We start from the raw sequence: 19,741 nt of genomic DNA on the forward strand, positions 1-19,741 counted from the left end.
AAAAAAAAAAAGTGTTTCAGAAATCAGCGGGTGTTAATGATATTGTAAAATATTCCAAAGGACTTGCAGGTGACACCACTGAAGTGTCTGTGTGTGTGTTTTACGTCACCCTCCGTGCTGAGCCTGAACACCTGAGTCTGCGGCTGGTGCAGAGATTTGGATAATGCTCCTTTGTGAAGGAAATTGGAACTTGCTCATTGCCTCTCTGCACCGGCTTGCACTTATGTCAGGGGGAACATGAAATACAGCTCAGTCCGGTGGAAGGCTGCCATTCCATTACCATTAAGAAGCACTTATCAGATTCTGCAAAGCATTATTACTTTGCACCTGGCCTAGATTACTCAGATTCCTATGCACAGAGCTAAGGACGTAGCAATCGCCTTTGTCTTCTCCATACTCCTCTATGTGCACATGTATTACTATGGCAGAGGGCTGCAGTGCCATCTGCAGGGCAGAGCAACCGTTCAGCACTCAATTTCCCACCAGCCAAGATTATCTGCAGTCTAATTCTAACCCTGATGAATCACGCACAGTTTGTGTTTTTAGTGCTTTAGCCAAGCGAGGTCTTTTTTGGCTTTTAATCTTCTTAAACAGAATGCTGGTTAAAAATATATATGTATATACTGTATATTGCAAAGCATCAATTAAACACAGGAACACAAGCCGCATAACTGCACAAGAATAAGGCGATAGGAGTATGTTACCTGTCGTGTGTGGATAGGGCCAGGTGCCTTGAAGCCTCCTTGACAACTGCACTCCGAGACGCTGTACGGGTCCGAGCTACTGGAAGAACACTTGGACAATGAGTCACAGCCCACTACAAACGTGTTGTCCAGGGGCAGCTCCTGGATGACGTGATGTTTTTTAGGAGGAACCGGTGTCTCGGGCTTTATCTGGAAGGTTGGTTGTGGAGAAGCGGACTTGTAGTGCTTGGCGAGGTCTGGACTATCTGGCTTGAACGTGGTGGGAGTGGTGCCCCAATTATATTTCCCCATAGTCTGTTCTTCTAACTCCACCGGGATGTCCAAAGTGCCATTTATGTGCTCATGGGCCGGATCCTCCGACTTGGACTCTTCTATGGTCACAAAGTTGAGAAGGAGGTTTTTTGGTGAACGCTTCTTCTTCTTCTTCTTTTTCTTGATTTGCCTATTTTCTTGGTTTGGAGAAACCCACTCCCCACTCTGTTTACTTTTCTGGACAACCTTGTGCCGTGGGGTTTGGCGGCAGCGTACCAAAGCGGTGACAAAAATAACCAGGATCACAGTCATTGTTCCTGCAATAATTGCGATGATGATTTTGACGTAGTCGTTGGTCTGCGGTGTTATATCCCCATCTCCGATGTTCTGTCCAACCGGCGTTTCCATGTTTCTCCGCACGAGCTCTTGAACGTAAGATCCATTGGTGATGGTTTCATTGACAAATAAATGCACCAGAGCAATGGTGTGAAAAGGCTCCGGTTTTCCAGAATCATTTACTTTTATGACAAGTCGGTGCAACCCGTGATCTCCGGCGATAATCTTCTCTTTCAAACTAATATTCCCACTCCTTTCATCAATTGTAAATAAACCCCTTGAGTTACCACCTACGATGCTGTAACGGAGGTCCGCATTGACTCCTGTGTCATTATCAACAGCAAAGACTTTGGTTACGACAGACCCCGGGTTGGTGAAGGTTGGTACTAACTCACAGGAATAGTTGGTGGACGGGATTACAAAGACGGGTCTGTTATCATTGACATCTTCAACAAATATGGTCACTTTTACGGTGGAGGACTTCTGTGGCGTTCCTCGATCTACTGCTTTCACTTGAAAACTGTACGAGCCTTGTTGCTCCCGGTCAAATGTAATATTTGGTTTGATGACACCTGTATGGGGATCGATTATAAAGTTGTCCCTGGCGTTGACCAGTGAAAGAGTGAACTCTGCATTATCCCCTATATCTTCATCGGTTACTGTGATGAGGCCAACTGTGCCATACGTGGGCAAGTTCTCCGGCACGTAGAAGTTGTACTCATTGTGAGTGAATGAGGGACTATTATCATTTTGGTCAAGGACTGATAAGGTAACGGTGGTATTCGTCTGCAAGGACGGAATCCCATTGTCCTTTGCAATCACTGTAAAGGTGTATCTGTCTTGTTTCTCCCTGTCCAGTTTCCTCACTGCGGTGAGGATTCCAGTCCGTCTATCAAGGTTGAATATTGTTGGTGCATTAGGCCCTAGAATGTAACTAAGCTCCGCGTTGCGACCGCTGTCTGCGTCGGTGGCACTGATCTTGGTCAGTTCCGTCCCTGGAGGATTGTTTTCGACAAAAGACAGGCCAATGACTGGGAGCGTAAAAATTGGCGGATTGTCATTTTCATCCCTTATTTTAATCAGGAGCATCGATGATTGGTTTAAAGGTGGCTTTCCGGAGTCAGACGCAACAATTTTGATTGCGTATTCTCTTGTTGTTTCGAAATCCAAGGGAGCAGCCGTCTCCAACAAGAACTGATTGTCAAACACTGGTTTTAACCTGAAGGGAACATTATGGTCCGTGAAACATGTCACTTTACCGTTCAGGTCGGCATCCTTGTCTGTGACCGTTATCAGAGCGATTTTTGTATTAATTGGAGCCTTTTCCGATATCTGCACGGTTCCATTCACAGGATTTATAATATACCTTGTGTCAATCGAGGGGATGTTGTCGTTGATGTCGGTGATGTTTATGGTCACCGTAGCTCTAGACGGAGTTGAGCTTCCGTCACTTGCCAAGACGGTTAGTTTATGGTAGTGGGCTTCCTCTCGATCCAGCGGCTCCTTGACCGTTATTAATCCAGTATTGTTATCGATAGCAAAGAGTCGCTTGGCAAGGTTGGAAATTTGGTTCCCAAAGTAAAAGTGAATTTTGGCATTTGAGCCCAGGTCGGCATCAGTGGCATGGAGTTGTGTCACCGAGGTGCCCACGGGGGCATCTTCTGGAATATTGACTTCAACCTCCTTGTCCTTGAAAACGGGGCGATTGTCATTGACGTCAGTGACGGTCACTTGTAAAATAGCGGTACTCGATCGTGGGGGATTTCCACCATCTTCCACTTTAATCTTCATGACGTAGGTGTCTCTCTGCTCCCTGTCCAAGCTTTGCTGGACAATAAGTTGGGGCCACTTGTCGCCTTCTGGAGTTTCGATGACATCAAGTCCAAAGACATTTTGGCCCTAAAAAAAAAAAAGAAAGAAGGTATATTTAATTATTTTTTAATAAATTAATATTATGCAAAACAATATTAATAGGGCAAACAGATTATGACAATTTTTAAAGATTTACAAGCATTTTAATCTGGATATCCTCTTTATCTCTATCTGCAGTATGTATCAATAAATGTCTTGGTACTAAGCCCACCTGATAGTACCTACTGGGGTGACGTGTAACCGATGGGCCCGATTTAAACTGTGCAATAAAGTAATACAAAAAAATAAAAAATAAACAAAAAAAAATTCAATCTAAAAAAAAAAACAATTTGCACCTATGAGATGCATCTAAGCGTAAACCCATACTTGTGCACCCAAATGAGATGTAACCGGTAGCAACCAACATTTGATTAACCTAATGCACGTGTAATCAAAGCAAACATATCTTATTGGCTGCTAAATGTTACACCATCTTGTTGTGATACAAGAATTCAAGCAAATTAATTGGTCTCATCGCAACGACAGACGTCAAGGGACCAACTCCCATCTCTCCACGTTCTGCTTTGAATGCCCGCAGCGAGAATTTATTTTTGCTTGTATACATGCGAATAAGCATAATTACATTATGTGTTCCTTAAAGCAGGTTAGGCTAATAAATTAAATGCACTTTTGGAGACGTTAATTCTCATTTCTGCACCCAGATGGGTTCGTTCACACTGCCAGTAAGCACGAAAGTAAATTCCGAGAAAATATATTTAAAACTGATTAACTACAGAAACCTCTCACAAGCTGACTGGTGAATGCCAAATATGTACAGCGCCACTTCTAACCCGTTTCCTAATATGCAATTTTATTTTGCTAACGTTCTGCTTTTCACTCATTAATTAATGCACAATGAAGATAAATGTATAAATCTTTCTGTTCAGCTTATGATCAAATACTTTACTGAATATAAGGCCTAATCCAGACCTGATCGCTCGCTAGGGTTTTTCTGCACTGCTGCAAACACATAGTCGCCGCCTGTAGGGGAGTGTATTTTCGCTTTGCAAGTATGCGATCGCATGTGCAGCCGAGCCAGGACTTACTCAGCCGCTGCGAATGCTTCAGCCTGTCCGGGACCGGAATTGACGTCAGACACCCGCCCTGCAAACTACACATACCAGCATGCCTTGCTACCATTGTGCTATTTGGCCATGCTAAAACTGTGGCAGGGCATGCTGGGATGTGTAGTTAAACAACAGCTGGAGGGCCGTAGGTCTCCCCGCCCCAACATAGACCCTGCTTAATACTATATAAACTTTAGGTCGACATCTACTAGGTCGACAAGCAAAACGGTCGACATGAGTTTTTTTTTACTGTTTTTGGTGTCGTTTTCTCCGTAAAGTGACGGGGAACCCCAATAGGTGCACCATATCCCCTCGCTTGGCTCAGCACAGATTACTGTTCCAATCGTAGTCCACGTGGATCGTTAAGTATGAAAAAAAAATCAAAAATTTAAAAAATGTGAAAAAGTCATGGCGACCTTTTTACCTGTCGACCTAACGTCCATGTCAACATATTGCCTGTCGACCTAACATCAATGTCGGCCTTCGGTGGTCGACCTAATGTCTGTCAACCTAAGTTGGGTCAACCTAACGACCGTATCCCTCTAATACATGGGGTTGATGTGTCAAACAGCGAAAAAAGTGTAGAAGTTGTCCAGCGGGAAAGGTGCCCAAAGCAACCAATGAGCTTTGAGGTAGCATTGATGAATGACATTAGATAAAATCATAGGTGGAATTTGATTGGTTGCTATGGGCAACTTTCTCCCCTGGTTCACTTCTCACATCTTTTCATTACTTGATACATCAACCCCACAGACATAGACAACAAAGTTGGGCTTTAAAACTGTAGGTCAAATTTATTTTGACAGGTCCAACTGATTATTGAATTGATGAAACTAAAATTAAAGTTTGTATGCTGAAGGACCAAGAGCGGATGTCAAACAAGACAACACAGCAGTCATACAACACAATCCATGGGCAGCACGGACGGTGTAATGGTTAGTATTACTGCCTCACAGCACTGAGGTCATGGGTTTGATTCCCACCATGGCCGTAACTGTGTGGAGTTTGTATTTTCTCCCCGTGCTTGCGTTGGTTTCCTCCGGGTACTCCAGTTTCCTCCAACAATCCAAAAATATACTGGTAGGTTAATTGGCTCCCAACAAAATTAACCCTAGTGTGAATGTGTGTGCCTGTACATGTTATAGGGAATATAGATTGTAAGCTCCACTGGGGCAGGGGGACTGATGTGAATGGCCAAATATACAGCGTTGCAGAATATGTGTGTGCTATATAAATAACTGGTAATAAATAAACCTTAGTGTTAAACTCTCCATAAGTCAATAACACACCCGGACGGGCTTGCTTTAATTCCCGAGAAGGACGCTTATTTGGCCATCACATGCTGTAAAGGAAAGTGCACCCACTAACACACAAGCCAGTGCCAGCGATGCAGCCATTCTACCGCCACCAAACAAGCAGATATTATATACACAGGGGAGGGTAGATTTCCCGAAAAGAAGGGAAAGAACTACTAACTGACAAAGCTTAAATATCACTTAGAACGCACCCCATCACCCCATCACCCCATCACCTCACTGGTTAAATCCCGATCGCTCATTTGCCAAACAAAATTCTGAAAGGAGTAAAGACACATAATAGGGTCTTAGGGGTCTATGAACAAAGTGGGTCATTCAGACCCCGCCACTATTGCAGTGTGCAGCGCAGTTTGACGGATGTCGGCAAACTGCGCGTGGCGTGCAGACACACACATTGTGGTTGCATCGCCGATAAAAAAAATGGCTGCTGACCACCTGACTATGCTGCCAGGGGTCAACCTTAGATCCGGTGCTTTTGCAATTAGATTGCAGAACGCAGCGGCCTTACACATGCGGCCTTACACATGCCAGGTGACCTTACACATGCTGGGCGGTCCCCAGCGTATGCAGAGATGAACGCAGATCTGGATGCGTATGCAGCCATCTGATTCGTCTCTGAGTAACCCCCTAAGCCTCGGGGAGAGATAAAGTGGAGAGAGAGGTAAAGTATCAGCCAATCAGCTCATTGCTGTCATTTTTCAAACTGAGCCTGTAACATGGCAGTTAGGAGCTGGTTGGTTGATACTTTATCTCCGTCCACTTTATCTCTCTACAAGTCTTAGTACATAGACCCCTAACAGTGCAATTGTTTGAAAAAAACAAACAGCTAGGGTTTTCATTCATTCTCAGCCAGCACCTGGCGTGTGCTTCAAATCCTACATACAGGAGTCACAGTTTTGGGAAAGGGAAATCCATTCCTTTGAATGTTTCTTAAATTATTAACAAACTGAACCCTGTCCTGTTGTAATTCATGAAAAATAAATAAATATAACATTTAAAAATGGTAAATGATCAGATGACAGTGGCGCACCCAGGGGGGGTTTCCGAGCACCCAGAAACCAACCCTCCACTAAAAAAAAAAAAAAAAAGTTTTTTTTTTTTTTTTTTTTTTTTTTAGCTGCATGAGTATTATTAATGGCTGTCTAGCGTCCTCTGCAGCCTACTGTCTTCCTGGTGGCACTTGTAAGTGCAATAAAAGTTTACTTTATTTTAATTATAGTACATATATATCCATGTGCATACATATATACACATGTATATACATACATTCATACATACATACATACATATAAACACATACACATATGATATATATATACATGTGTATAGATACATGTACTGTATGTGTATATATATATATATATATATATATATACATATATATATGTATGCATGTTTAATATGCTATGTATATGTGTATATGTATGTGTGTGTGTATATATATAAATATATATATATATATATATATATTTACGGTACATATATGTGTAGATATGTATATATATATACACACACACACACACACACACACACACACACACACACACACACACACACAGAGACACTAGTTTTACGGACCCATCATATACTGGGTCACCCCAGTCCCCACCCCCGTGATTGGCTCCACCCAGTTCTGGAAACCCCCCCATGCAAATCCTGCGTTTGCCACTGGATGAGGGCTTACAATGGTCCAGAAGACCAATTATACTGATCGACGGTCGTGAGATGACATTCAGGCGCACTGCAATCATTGCGCATGCGCAGTTTGCGACTAATCGCTCCGTAGCGAAAAAAACTAACGAGCGAACAACTCGGAATCACCCCCTATGAGAACTACAATCGCCAATTAGGATAAAGTTGCAGCGTTGGGAGTCCATGCTAAACATCACATAGAACCCATGGCATTTTCAATCTATAATAGAGCAAAGGTCATCTTTTCCCTGTAGGTTCCATGAAAGGAATATGACATCACACCACAACAGTGCAAATGGAATTTCGGCACCCAGAGGAAGGATCTCACCCCCTGTGTCCCACCCCCAGATCTCCTCCTCCATGTGCCCTTAGGTCAGATCTTGTCCTGTGCAAGCCCTGACTCCTTGCTAGATGACCTTCCATGCACCACTGCGCATGGAGAATGCAGTCGGCGCCCTAGGCGGCAGGAGCCATTAATCTGTACTGGGGCTCTCTCCTTGTCTTGGCCAGGCCCCCACATACAAGGTGACCTGAGGTCTGAATGCATTCCATTGCTTCCATTGCAGAAGAATCCCAGAAGAACAGAACACCCAAGCGTATCTCGCCCACTTCCCAGGAACAGGGCACCTGCATGAAGACATCATTTGCAGTGGACGTTGGGGCCATAATGGTGCAAACTGCATATCAACGCCCGCTGCAATTGCCAAAGTGCAAAAACTAGGTTACAATACTTTCTAAGCACACACACTGGCTATGTAAAAGAGTCATATTTTAGAAGGTGTCCTCATTATGTCAGTAATGCCATAGGGATTATTCCCAAACAATCGGAACGCGACCCATGTTGTGTTGACAAAAGGCCTCGCGTTGCGGTTCCCCTGTGGAAGTCGCCGGTTTATGAAGCCGTTACATCACAAATCACTTCATTTTAAGTATTTTCATTTTTACGGCTGACTTTATCAGAATGCCTCTCTGCGACTTGGTATTTATTTCTCCGCTCTTTTGTGTGTACTTGTTTGAACTCAATTTTTATAACTAATAATTGGTTCTCCAGCGGAGAGAAGACATTTTATTGATCCGCTGTAGTTTTCCCTCTATTTTCTCATTTTTATCGGCAGAGTAATAAAACTTTGTCTATATGTTTTGCTGTTTGTAGGAAAATGCACATTATGCAAATCAATTCTGGAATCTCTCAAGCTGTCTTCTCTGGTTTTCAGGACTGCGGTCTAGCAAGGGGCATACTGGGTTCTGGTATGAATAAACAATTTGCCCGTAATAATTCATGATATGATAATATTCAGTGCCGCTACTGTAAACGCAGTAAGCATCTATCACATTAACCCCAGAGAGCAGCTAATACTGGACACCCTGCTACACAGATTTATGTATAACAATATGACAGTTGTGTGTACGCATCATGGGGGAAATTCAGACCTGATCAGATAGTCGCCGCCCACGGGGGAGTGTATTTTAGCTGTGAAAATGTGCGAACGCATGTGTAGCAGAGCTGTACAAACACATCTTGTGCAGTCTCTGCGCAGCCCAGGAGTTACTCAGCCGCTGCGATCACATCAGCCTGTCCGGGACCGGAATTGACGTCAGCAACTCTCCCTGCAAACGCTTGGACACGCCTGCATTTTTCCAACCACTCCCAGAAAACGTTCAGTTGCCACCCACAAACGTCTTCTTCCTGTCAATCTCCTTGCGACCGCCTGTGCAAATGGATTCTTCGCACATCGCTAAGCAGCGATCCGCTTTGTACCCATGCGACGCGCCTGTGCATTGCGGTGCATAGGCATGCGCAGTTTAGACCTGATCGCTCACTGTACGAAAACGCAGCTTATCGATCAGGTCTGAATTACCCCCCATGTTAACGCAACAATTATCTGGAATAAACTATTTCACAACAGCGTCTGTATTCAGTATCTTGTATATACACCGTAATGGTCACGTATAGATATGCAAATTAGAAATGTGCGGTTCGTTTGTCCAGAAATCCAAATCCACCCAAAATTTGTGATCCGTTCGGCATCTCCCAAGGAGAATCGATCCAAACCGAGTCCCAGTTTAAATCCTCCCCCGATTCGTAATTCGGGTTTCAAGTCCAAATTTTTGGATTGCAAAAATGACATGACTTTAGCGGTTTTTATCAATTTTTATCATTTTCTTTATCGATGATATCGATATTTTTTGATTGATTTTTAACTGAACCGAAATCCATATCGGAACCAAAACCAACAACAAAACAAGAAGAATTAGAACCAAAACTAAAGCACAGGTTTCCCTAATGCAAATAACTCACACAGCACGTACTGCAAACTGTTTTGTCGGGACACTGTCGCAAATGCACCAAGTTTGACGGCAATCACGTGGATCCATAAACCAAGATGGCGGTGCAAAGGTTGCTATCGCCTGGTGTTAAGAACATGGCTCATAGAGGAAGTGTGGATATATAGCTGAAACCAGGACGGGGCGTGATGCACTCATGTCCAATGTATGGTAACTACAAGCCAAGCAATCAGAAAAGCACAAGATAAGGGTGGATCCGAAATGATCTTTTAAGGATGGTGGTGGTGGGGGGGGGGGGGGATTTTTATTATACTTTATTTATAATGGCACCTCAATAGTTCTGTAGCCCCATACACTGGGAATAAAATTGATGATAATCTGCACAGACTGATAAATGAATTTCACATGAATAATTTAATAGTCTCTTCCTAATCTCTGTAATAAAAAAACAGGCTCCAGCTCCATATTGACACTGTAACATCCAACCCCACCACTCCCTTATAAAAATCAAACTCTGACCAATACAGGGGCATGTGACAGCACCATGCTCCCTGATTGGTGGAAAGTTCAGACTAGGGGGGATATTCAGGTTTGCTAGCAAACGAAAAAGGTAAGCAATTGGGCAAAACCATGCTGCACTGTTAGAGGGGACTGGGATGGAGGGGGGGGAGGGGTTGCAAATGTAACAAGTGCAGAGACAGTTTTGGGTGGGTTATAGTGTTTCTGTGCAGGATAAAACTGCTTAATTTTGACACTGCAATTAGATTTCAGATTGAACATACCCATCCAAATCTAACTCTCTCTCTGCACATGTTACATCTGCCCCACCTGCACTGCACATGGTTTTGCCCAATTGCTAACAACTCTGAATAAGGCTCTAGGTGCAGAGACCTCCAACTTCTCTGACTGACGTGTGGCAAGCACTATCCACCAGTCTGCGCTACGGTTTATGACACTGTCATACCCAGTAACTATGCGAGCGTACACAGCATTGTGCTTAGCAACTGAGCAATAGGCACTGGATGCTGCCCAGCTCCTCTGCTTGTGTTTAAGACACCAACGGGTTGGCCTTGGTCTTCCCTACTGGTCGACAGACGCAATTATGCAGTGCCAACCCAAAAACAATCAAATTAAACCGATCTGTGAAGTAGATACTACCCTGCCCCTCCAACGCAGCCCGCTATGTCTGGTTTCCCGGCGGCCACACATGACAAATATACCAATGGACGGTCACTGGTCTTTAAGTGACAGTAGATGGGAATTTCCAAGAAGGGGGCCATTCCCAAAAGTAGAATATAAGCATATATCTATGTATGCTCTTGCTGGACAAATAGGGTACATAATTCCGGGATCGGTATGAAAAACCTACACTCAAAACCCCGACGGTCGAAATCCCACCAGCAACTGACCGACGGTCAAAATCCCGACAAGGTCAAAATCCCGACATTTAAATTACCGACATGGTCAAAATACCGACATGTAAAATGCCGACATGTCAAAATGCCGACATGGGGTTTCCATTGGTTTTTTGTGTGTGTCGACATAGGTCGACATGGAAACCATATAAGTGTGTCGCGTCCCCTCGCATGGCGAGCGCCTTCGGGCATTATATTCCCCCTCCAGGTCCACTGGGATGGTGAAGTATGAACAAGTCGGTTTCAATGAAAAAAATCATGAAAAACTCATGTCGGCATTTTGACCTGTCAACATTTTACATGTCGGTATTTCGACATTGTCGGGATTTTGACCGTCGGTCAATTGCTGTCGGGATTTCGACCGTCAGGATGTTGATTGTCGGTAAATTGACTGCATCCCATAATTCCAACACCTCTATTGGCTATTGGTTGTTTTGAAACGTACTGTATGCTACACATCTACTTGTTCATTGGCGACAACTATCTTCAGTTTATCAATAACTGGTGATAAAACGGGTAACACAACCTTACATAAATCACAACTTAGTAATAATAATGTTACTCTGTAGGGTCTACCAACGGCGCTACTCTGCGAGCCCAGAAAACCGCCATTTTTGTAATGACCCCCTTAATTTTGCTGCACCCAAAGTTGGATGTGACTGTCGGAGGTTCCAACGCATCTGAGACACACACAAAGAAAAGGTCTTGTACAGCAGAACTTGCAATCTAACGGAACTTATTGAACATCTGTGACACGCAATTATTTGTTTAGAACATTAAGCAACTCTTACGGCCTATAAATGAAACACGTCCTATTTATAGCCCCGGTATGAATCAATCGCAGTTAGAGCAGAACCCTCGTGGGATACATCGTTGCAGTCTGATACATTCCACGCAGCTTGTTTGTTTAAGTTGAATTGTAGCTACTCAAGAAAAGAAAAGGGGGAAAGAAAAAGCGCAGCTGGAGCTCACAGAGGTCTACGAGAACACCGCGGATTGCTTTTAATTTTCAACGGCTTCTTGATTAAAAGCCACGGAACAATCCAAATCGTCAATAGCTGAACAGATTGCAGATACCCCAGGTGTGCCGCTAGTTCCCGGGGAGTATACTGGAAATATCTGCAAGATGAAGCGTCCTACGCATTTACTACACAACCCACCTCCCTTTCTATCCTTCCTTCTCTTTTTTCCTTACCATCGTCCTATCTGAGCGCTAATTGTAAGAGACGGAATCACGACAACACCGAGCTATATAATTTACATGTGTAGAATCCTAGTAATCACACCGGAGACCTGGATATATCAGGTGAGGTCTGTCCACAAATACAAATGCATGCATAAAGCTGCATTTACGATAATGAAAAGGATACTCCCAATACTTATTTTTATAATCATTTATCTGTATATAGCTCCAGCATATTACATAGGGTTTTGCAGAGATTCTTTAATGAAAGATTTACTGCTCTGCACGCACCTTAGGCCACTGTCACAATAAAATATTATTAGAAGTGTAATAGTGGTTGGTTATTCATCAGAAAGATGCTATTTTGTATATGGGGGGGGGGGGGGGGTGCAGCTGAAGCACTCCTATTTCTCACTGACTATAATAATACGTCATTACAATTGTAAAGCACAGCGGAATTTGCTGCGCCTTATAATACACTGTTAATAAATAAGTAAAAAATATATTGCCCAGGCTTTATCATGCTACTTTTTGTGCATGGAAAATTGCACCCACACCAGATATAAAGGGACAATGCTGCTCTGCAATGTGGTCTGTGTATATCAGTGTATATACTCCCCCAGCTGCGTAGCCAGAACTTTAGGGCCCCATAGAAACAATCTCAGTGCTTTTAGAGAGACACCTCTCTGCAGCAGCTGATAATCTTATGCCCCGTAGTAGTGCCCTATTTCATTGTATGCCACACATTACCCCAGTACATATTATGCCAGAGTGCCCCCAGTACATATTATGCCACACAGTGCCCCCAGTACATATTATAACACACAGTGCCCCCAGTACATATTATACCACACAGTGCACCCAATACATATTATGCCACACAGTGCCCCCAATACATATGCCACACAGTGCTTCAGTACATATTGTGCCACACAGTGTCCCCAGTACATATTATGCCCAATAGTAGTGCCCAAGTTCATCTTATGCCACACATCACACATTACCCAAGTACATATTATTATGCCACACAGTGCCCCCCAGTACATATTGTGCCACACAGTGCCCCCAGTACATATGCCACACAGTGCTTCAGTACATATTGTGCCACACAGTGTCCCCAGTACATATTATGCCCAATAGTAGTGCCCAAGTTCATCTTATGCCACACATCACACATTACCCAAGTACATATTATTATGCCACACAGTGCCCCCAGTACATATTATACCACACAGTGCCCCCAGTACATATTATGCCTCATAGTAGTGCCCTAGTTCATCTTATGCCACACATCACACATTACCCAAGTACATATTATGCCACACAGTGTCCCCAGTACATATTATGCCTCATAGTAGTGCCCTAGTTCATCTTATGCCACACATCACACATTACCCAAGTACATATTATGCCACACAGTGCCCCAGTACATATTATACCACACAGTGCCCCCAGTACATATTATACCACACAGTGCCCCCAGTACATATTATGCCACACAGTGTCCCCAGTACATATTATGCCCCATAGTAGGGCCCAAGTTCATCTTATGCCACACATTACCCCAGTACATGTTATGCCACACTATAGTGCCCCAGTTTGTATTGGTAGACACCTACATAATCTGATTGCAGGTAAACCAGACCCCCAAAGTCTCATAGCAATGGCACCGCCTGCACCCACCACAGCTGTGCCTGTGTACTTTTTCCATGTAACAAGGTTGTATACTATACATATAAGATGTATTTTATTTGCGATACATCAAATCTCCTATTGAAGACCCAACCCGGGCACAGTAGGCTGGAGATGATCACATGTCACTGCTTACTGCCCATAATGCTGGGGTATACCATCCCCCCTCCCCCACTTCCCTCCAGGGGTGCGCCCAGCATTTCCATGCACTGGTGTGCTGTTACCCTTAGTAACGAGACCAGTTCATTGCAGCATGCACCCGGTACACATCTCCCACTGTCCTGGAATCAGTCTCTCCAATTCAGGACTGTTCAGCCTACATCGTGACAGTGGGGACACGGCATTATACAATGTCATTGTACATCCTTCTGTGCCACAATATCCGAGCTTTCCTGGCAAGTACTACGTAGCTGGAGGCTGGCTGGACCTGACTGAACCGAAGACACAACTCCTGTAGTTACTGTAGGTGCACATGCACAAACCTTACACAGGAGATGGGAGATCCCAATATCTGACAGCCAGACAAGACAGCAGGGTCACAAAGAGCCTGGACCTTAATATCTGTTCCAATGTGCTGGAAGAAGGTGGATTCTGGATGATCAGCAATAAGTACCAAATCCCGTTTCCTGGGGCGGATGGCGGCACTTTATAACGCACCAGCCAGCAACACATGACAGAAATCCTGGGGTCTGGTGCAGCTAGCCTGCAGCTGGCTTTGCTGGGCATCAGATGACCGAGCACAAATACCACAAACCACAAAGTTATAGCTGGTCTGTCCGTCTCACTAAACTAAACTCCCTCTCTGCTTGAGGGGACGCAGCCCACACACAATACATATAATTCAGACCTGGTCGCTAGGCTGCGTTTTCTGCATCCCTGCGATCAAATAGTCACCACCTACAGGGGGAGGGTATATGGTGTGTGCAGGTGTGCGATCGCATTTGTAGCAGAGCTGCAGTAATATCAGTTTGTGCAATCTCTGCGCAGCCCAGGACTTACTCCTGTGCGATGTCTTGCTGCTGATCGGGGCCGGAGCCGACGTCAGACACCCTACCTGAAAACGCCTGAGCACGCCTGCGTTTTCCCGGACACTCCTGTAAATCGGTCAGTTGCCACCAACAAACGGCCTCTTCCTGTCAGTCACCTTGCTATCGCTTGTGCGATCGCTTTTTTCGCACCATCCCGTCGCTATGCACCGATGCCCGGTGCAGTTGTCCGACGTGCCGGTGCATTGCGGTGCATACACATGCGCAGTTCAGATCTGATCGCCTGCTGTGTGAAAATGCACAGCGGCCATCAGGCCTGAATGACCCCCCACAGTAATCTTGTCCCACTTACAGGGAACATCTCAGTATAGGCTTCCCTGGCAGCGAGGAACAGACGCCAGGCGGCACAGTCCTCCCTTTATACAAACCTGAACGCTGTAGCCTAACAATTAGGCTGTTACCTGTCTGAGAGGCCATAAAGCTATATCTGGCCCGACGGGGACGGGGGTCCGTCCTTTCTCCTCCTCTCACTCCTGGGACCCTAAAAATACATCTTACTGAGCTACATGTATTGGAGACCTGTCACACCAACACACTAACTATCCCCTGAGGATAAATGACATGAGGCAGAGAACTGGGACACATATATACAGTACATACATCATACACGTATGAGCATCATTTAGTATGTTCCCTGCACTTCTCTCACAGAAGATGTACGGGCAATGGTGGTAATTCCGAGTTGATCACAGCAGCAAATTTGTTAGCAGTTGGGCAAAACCTTGGGGGTGATTCCGAGTTGTTCGCTCGCTAGCTGCTTTTAGCAGCTTTGCACACACTAAGCCGCCGCCCTCTGGGAGTGAATCTTAGCTTATCAGAATTGCGAACGAAAGATTAGCAGAATTGCGAATTGAAAATTCTTAGCAGTTTCTGAGTAGCTCCATACTTACTCTGCCACTGCGATCAGTTCAGTCAGTTTCGTTCCTGGTTTGACGTCACAAACACACCCAGCGTTCACCCAGACGCTCTCCCGTTTCTCCAGACACTCCCGCGTTTTTCCCAGAAACGCCAGCGTTTTTCCGCACACTCCCATAAAACGGCCAGTTTCCACCCAGACACACCCACTTCCTGTCAATCACATTACGATCACCAGAACGATGAAAAAACTTTGTTACGCCATGAGTAAAATACCTAACTTTTGTGCTAATTTACATGGCGCAGGCGCACTGCGAACATTGCGCATGCGCAGTTTGCGACTAATCGCTCCATAGCGAAAAAAATAACGAGCGAACAACTCGGAATGAGGGCCTATGTGCACTGCAGGGGAGGCAGATGTAACATGTGCAGAGAGAGTTAGATTTGGGTGGGTTATATTGTTTCTGTGCAGGGTAAATACTGGCTGCTTTAGATTTCAGTTTCAACACACCCCACCCAAATCTAACTCTCTCTGCACACGCAGCCAATGCGGGCCGGGGAGCAACGAGTAGCTCCCGGCCAGCACACTAACGCTGCACTGGCCGGGAGCTACTCCTAAAGTGCAAAAGCATCGCCGCTGTGCGATGCTTTTGCACTTCTGCGGGGGGAAGGGGGGGCCGGCACTGACATGCAGGGTGGGATAGCCCTGTGCTGGGTACCCCCCCTCGGAATGACCCCCAAAATGGGACTGCTGGGAGAAATTGGGGATTGTTGGGGGAGGGGAGGGAGGGAGCTCGGAGAGCATGCACCTCCCAGCCACCGGCCATTCTGCTAACTCTTGTCAAGGCCAAGTTAATTTCCTCTCTCCGTCCACTCGTGATGTTTTGGAAGTTACTAAATTAAAAGTAAAATATAAAAGAAAAAAAGCTAAAACCGAACAGGAAGCCGGAGACCATGAAAACAATCTGTTAAGCCTTTTGCAAATTAAGAAAAAAGGTAATAAAAAGACAATTTCAATTTAGATTGTGTAATATGACCCCACAGTGTATTTCCTCAGATACGCCTTTTCAAAGCCACCGAGAGTTTCTCTTGTTTAATCCTACAATTGATGAAAGCAAAGCCCAGGAATGCAAATTATATTCTAAAGATTTTCAACTTGCTGGAATAGAAAAATAAAATAAAATCATATTGAAATTGTCAAGTGGCTGCAACAATAATATCAGAACCCAGCGAAGGATTGGCGAACGCACAATGGTACAGTATGAAATCTAGAGATGAGCGCCGGAAATTTTTCGGGTTTTGTGTTTTGGTTTTGGGTTCGGTTCCGCGGCCGTGTTTTGGGTTCGACCGCGTTTTGGCAAAACCTCACCGAATTTTTTTTGTCGGATTCGGGTGTGTTTTGGATTCGGGTGTTTTTTTCAAAAAACCCTAAAAAACAGCTTAAATCATAGAATTTGGGGGTAATTTTGATCCCAAAGTATTATTAACCTCAAAAAACATAATTTACACTCATTTTCAGCCTATTCTGAACACATCACACCTCACAATATTATTTTTAGTCCTAAAATTTGCACCGAGGTCGCTGTGTGAGTAAGATAAGCGACCCTAGTGGCCGACACAAACACCGGGCCCATCTAGGAGTGGCACTGCAGTGTCACGCAGGATGTCCCTTCCAAAAAACCCTCCCCAAACAGCACATGACGCAAAGAAAAAAAGAGGCGCAATGAGGTAGCTGTGTGAGTAAGATTAGCGACCCTAGTGGCCGACACAAACACCGGGCCCATCTAGGAGTGGCACTGCAGTGTCACGCAGGATGTCCCTTCCAAAAAACCCTCCCCAAACAGCACATGACGCAAAGAAAAAAAGAGGCGCAATGAGGTAGCTGACTGTGTGAGAAAGATAAGCGACCCTAGTGGCCGACACAAACACCGGGCCCATCTAGGAGTGGCACTGCAGTGTCACGCAGGATGTCCCTTCCAAAAAACCCTCCCCAAACAGCACATGACGCAAAGAAAAAAAGAGGCGCAATGAGGTAGCTGACTGTGTGAGAAAGATAAGCGACCCTAGTGGCCGACACAAACACCGGGCCCATCTAGGAGTGGCACTGCAGTGTCACGCAGGATGTCCCTTCCAAAAAACCCTCCCCAAACAGCACATGACGCAAAGAAAAAAAGAGGCGCAATGAGGTAGCTGACTGTGTGAGAAAGATAAGCGACCCTAGTGGCCGACACAAACACCGGGCCCATCTAGGAGTGGCACTGCAGTGTCACGCAGGATGTCCCTTCCAAAAAACCCTCCCCAAACAGCACATGACGCAAAGAAAAAAAGAGGCGCAATGAGGTAGCTGTGTGAGAAAGATAAGCGACCCTAGTGGCCGACACAAACACCGGGCCCATCTAGGAGTGGCACTGCAGTGTCACGCAGGATGTCCCTTCCAAAAAACCCTCCCCAAACAGCACATGACGCAAAGAAAAAAAGAGGCGCAATGAGGTAGCTGTGTGAGTAAGATTAGCGACCCTAGTGGCCGACACAAACACCGGGCCCATCTAGGAGTGGCACTGCAGTGTCACGCAGGATGGCCCTTCCAAAAAACCCTCCCCAAACAGCACATGACGCAAAGAAAAAAAGAGGCGCAATGAGGTAGCTGACTGTGTGAGTAAGATTAGCGACCCTAGTGGCCGACACAAACACCGGGCACATCTAGGAGTGGCACTGCAGTGTCACGCAGGATGTCCCTTCCAAAAAACCCTCCCCAAACAGCACATGACGCAAAGAAAAAAAGAGGCGCAATGAGGTAGCTGTGTGAGTAAGATTAGCGACCCTAGTGGCCGACACAAACACCGGGCCCATCTAGGAGTGGCACTGCAGTGTCACGCAGGATGTCCCTTCCAAAAAACCCTCCCCAATCAGCACATGATGCAAAGAAAAAGAAAAGAAAAAAGAGGTGCAAGATGGAATTATCCTTGGGCCCTCCCACCCACCCTTATGTTGTATAAACAAAACAGGACATGCACACTTTAACCAACCCATCATTTCAGTGACAGGGTCTGCCACACGACTGTGACTGATATGACGGGTTGGTTTGGACCCCCCCCAAAAAAGAAGCAATTAATCTCTCCTTGCACAAACTGGCTCTACAGAGGCAAGATGTCCACCTCATCTTCACCCTCCGATATATCACCGTGTACATCCCCCTCCTCACAGATTATCAATTCGTCCCCACTGGAATCCACCATCTCAGCTCCCTGTGTACTTTGTGGAGGCAATTGCTGCTGGTCAATGTCTCCGCGGAGGAATTGATTATAATTCATTTTAATGAACATCATCTTCTCCACATTTTCTGGATGTAACCTCGTACGCCGATTGCTGACAAGGTGAGCGGCGGCACTAAACACTCTTTCGGAGTACACACTTGTGGGAGGGCAACTTAGGTAGAATAAAGCCAGTTTGTGCAAGGGCCTCCAAATTGCCTCTTTTTCCTGCCAGTATAAGTACGGACTGTGTGACGTGCCTACTTGGATGCGGTCACTCATATAATCCTCCACCATTCTATCAATGTTGAGAGAATCATATGCAGTGACAGTAGACGACATGTCCGTAATCGTTGTCAGGTCCTTCAGTCCGGACCAGATGTCAGCATCAGCAGTCGCTCCAGACTGCCCTGCATCACCGCCAGCGGGTGGGCTCGGAATTCTGAGCCTTTTCCTCGCACCCCCAGTTGCGGGAGAATGTGAAGGAGGAGATGTTGACAGGTCGCGTTCCGCTTGACTTGACAATTTTGTCACCAGCAGGTCTTTCAACCCCAGCAGACCTGTGTCTGCCGGAAAGAGAGATCCAAGGTAGGCTTTAAATCTAGGATCGAGCATGGTGGCCAAAATGTAGTGCTCTGATTTCAACAGATTGACCACCCGTGAATCCTTGTTAAGCGAATTAAGGGCTGCATCCACAAGTCCCACATGCCTAGCGGAATCGCTCCGTGTTAGCTC

General features: G+C 45.4%; 1 protein-coding gene across 8 annotated transcripts in view; it reads right to left on the minus strand.

Moving 5' to 3' along the window:
• PCDH11X (protocadherin 11 X-linked) overlaps window positions 1-19,741 on the minus strand; it is a 1,521,665-nt gene that overhangs the window by 1,245,413 nt on the left and 256,511 nt on the right. For all 8 annotated transcript variants that reach the window (XR_010183186.1, XM_063938376.1, XM_063938377.1 and 5 more), the window contains one exon: window positions 705-3,191. Coding sequence is in view for 7 of the 8 variants with exons in the window: in XM_063938376.1 (XP_063794446.1) it covers window positions 705-3,191 (2,487 nt within the window). In the remaining variant the exon portion in view is untranslated. The remainder of the gene's footprint in view (window positions 1-704; window positions 3,192-19,741) is intronic.

The sequence above is a fragment of the Pseudophryne corroboree genome, chromosome 8 (assembly GCF_028390025.1).
Source record: "Pseudophryne corroboree isolate aPseCor3 chromosome 8, aPseCor3.hap2, whole genome shotgun sequence".
Taxonomy (NCBI): Eukaryota; Metazoa; Chordata; class Amphibia; order Anura; family Myobatrachidae; genus Pseudophryne; species Pseudophryne corroboree.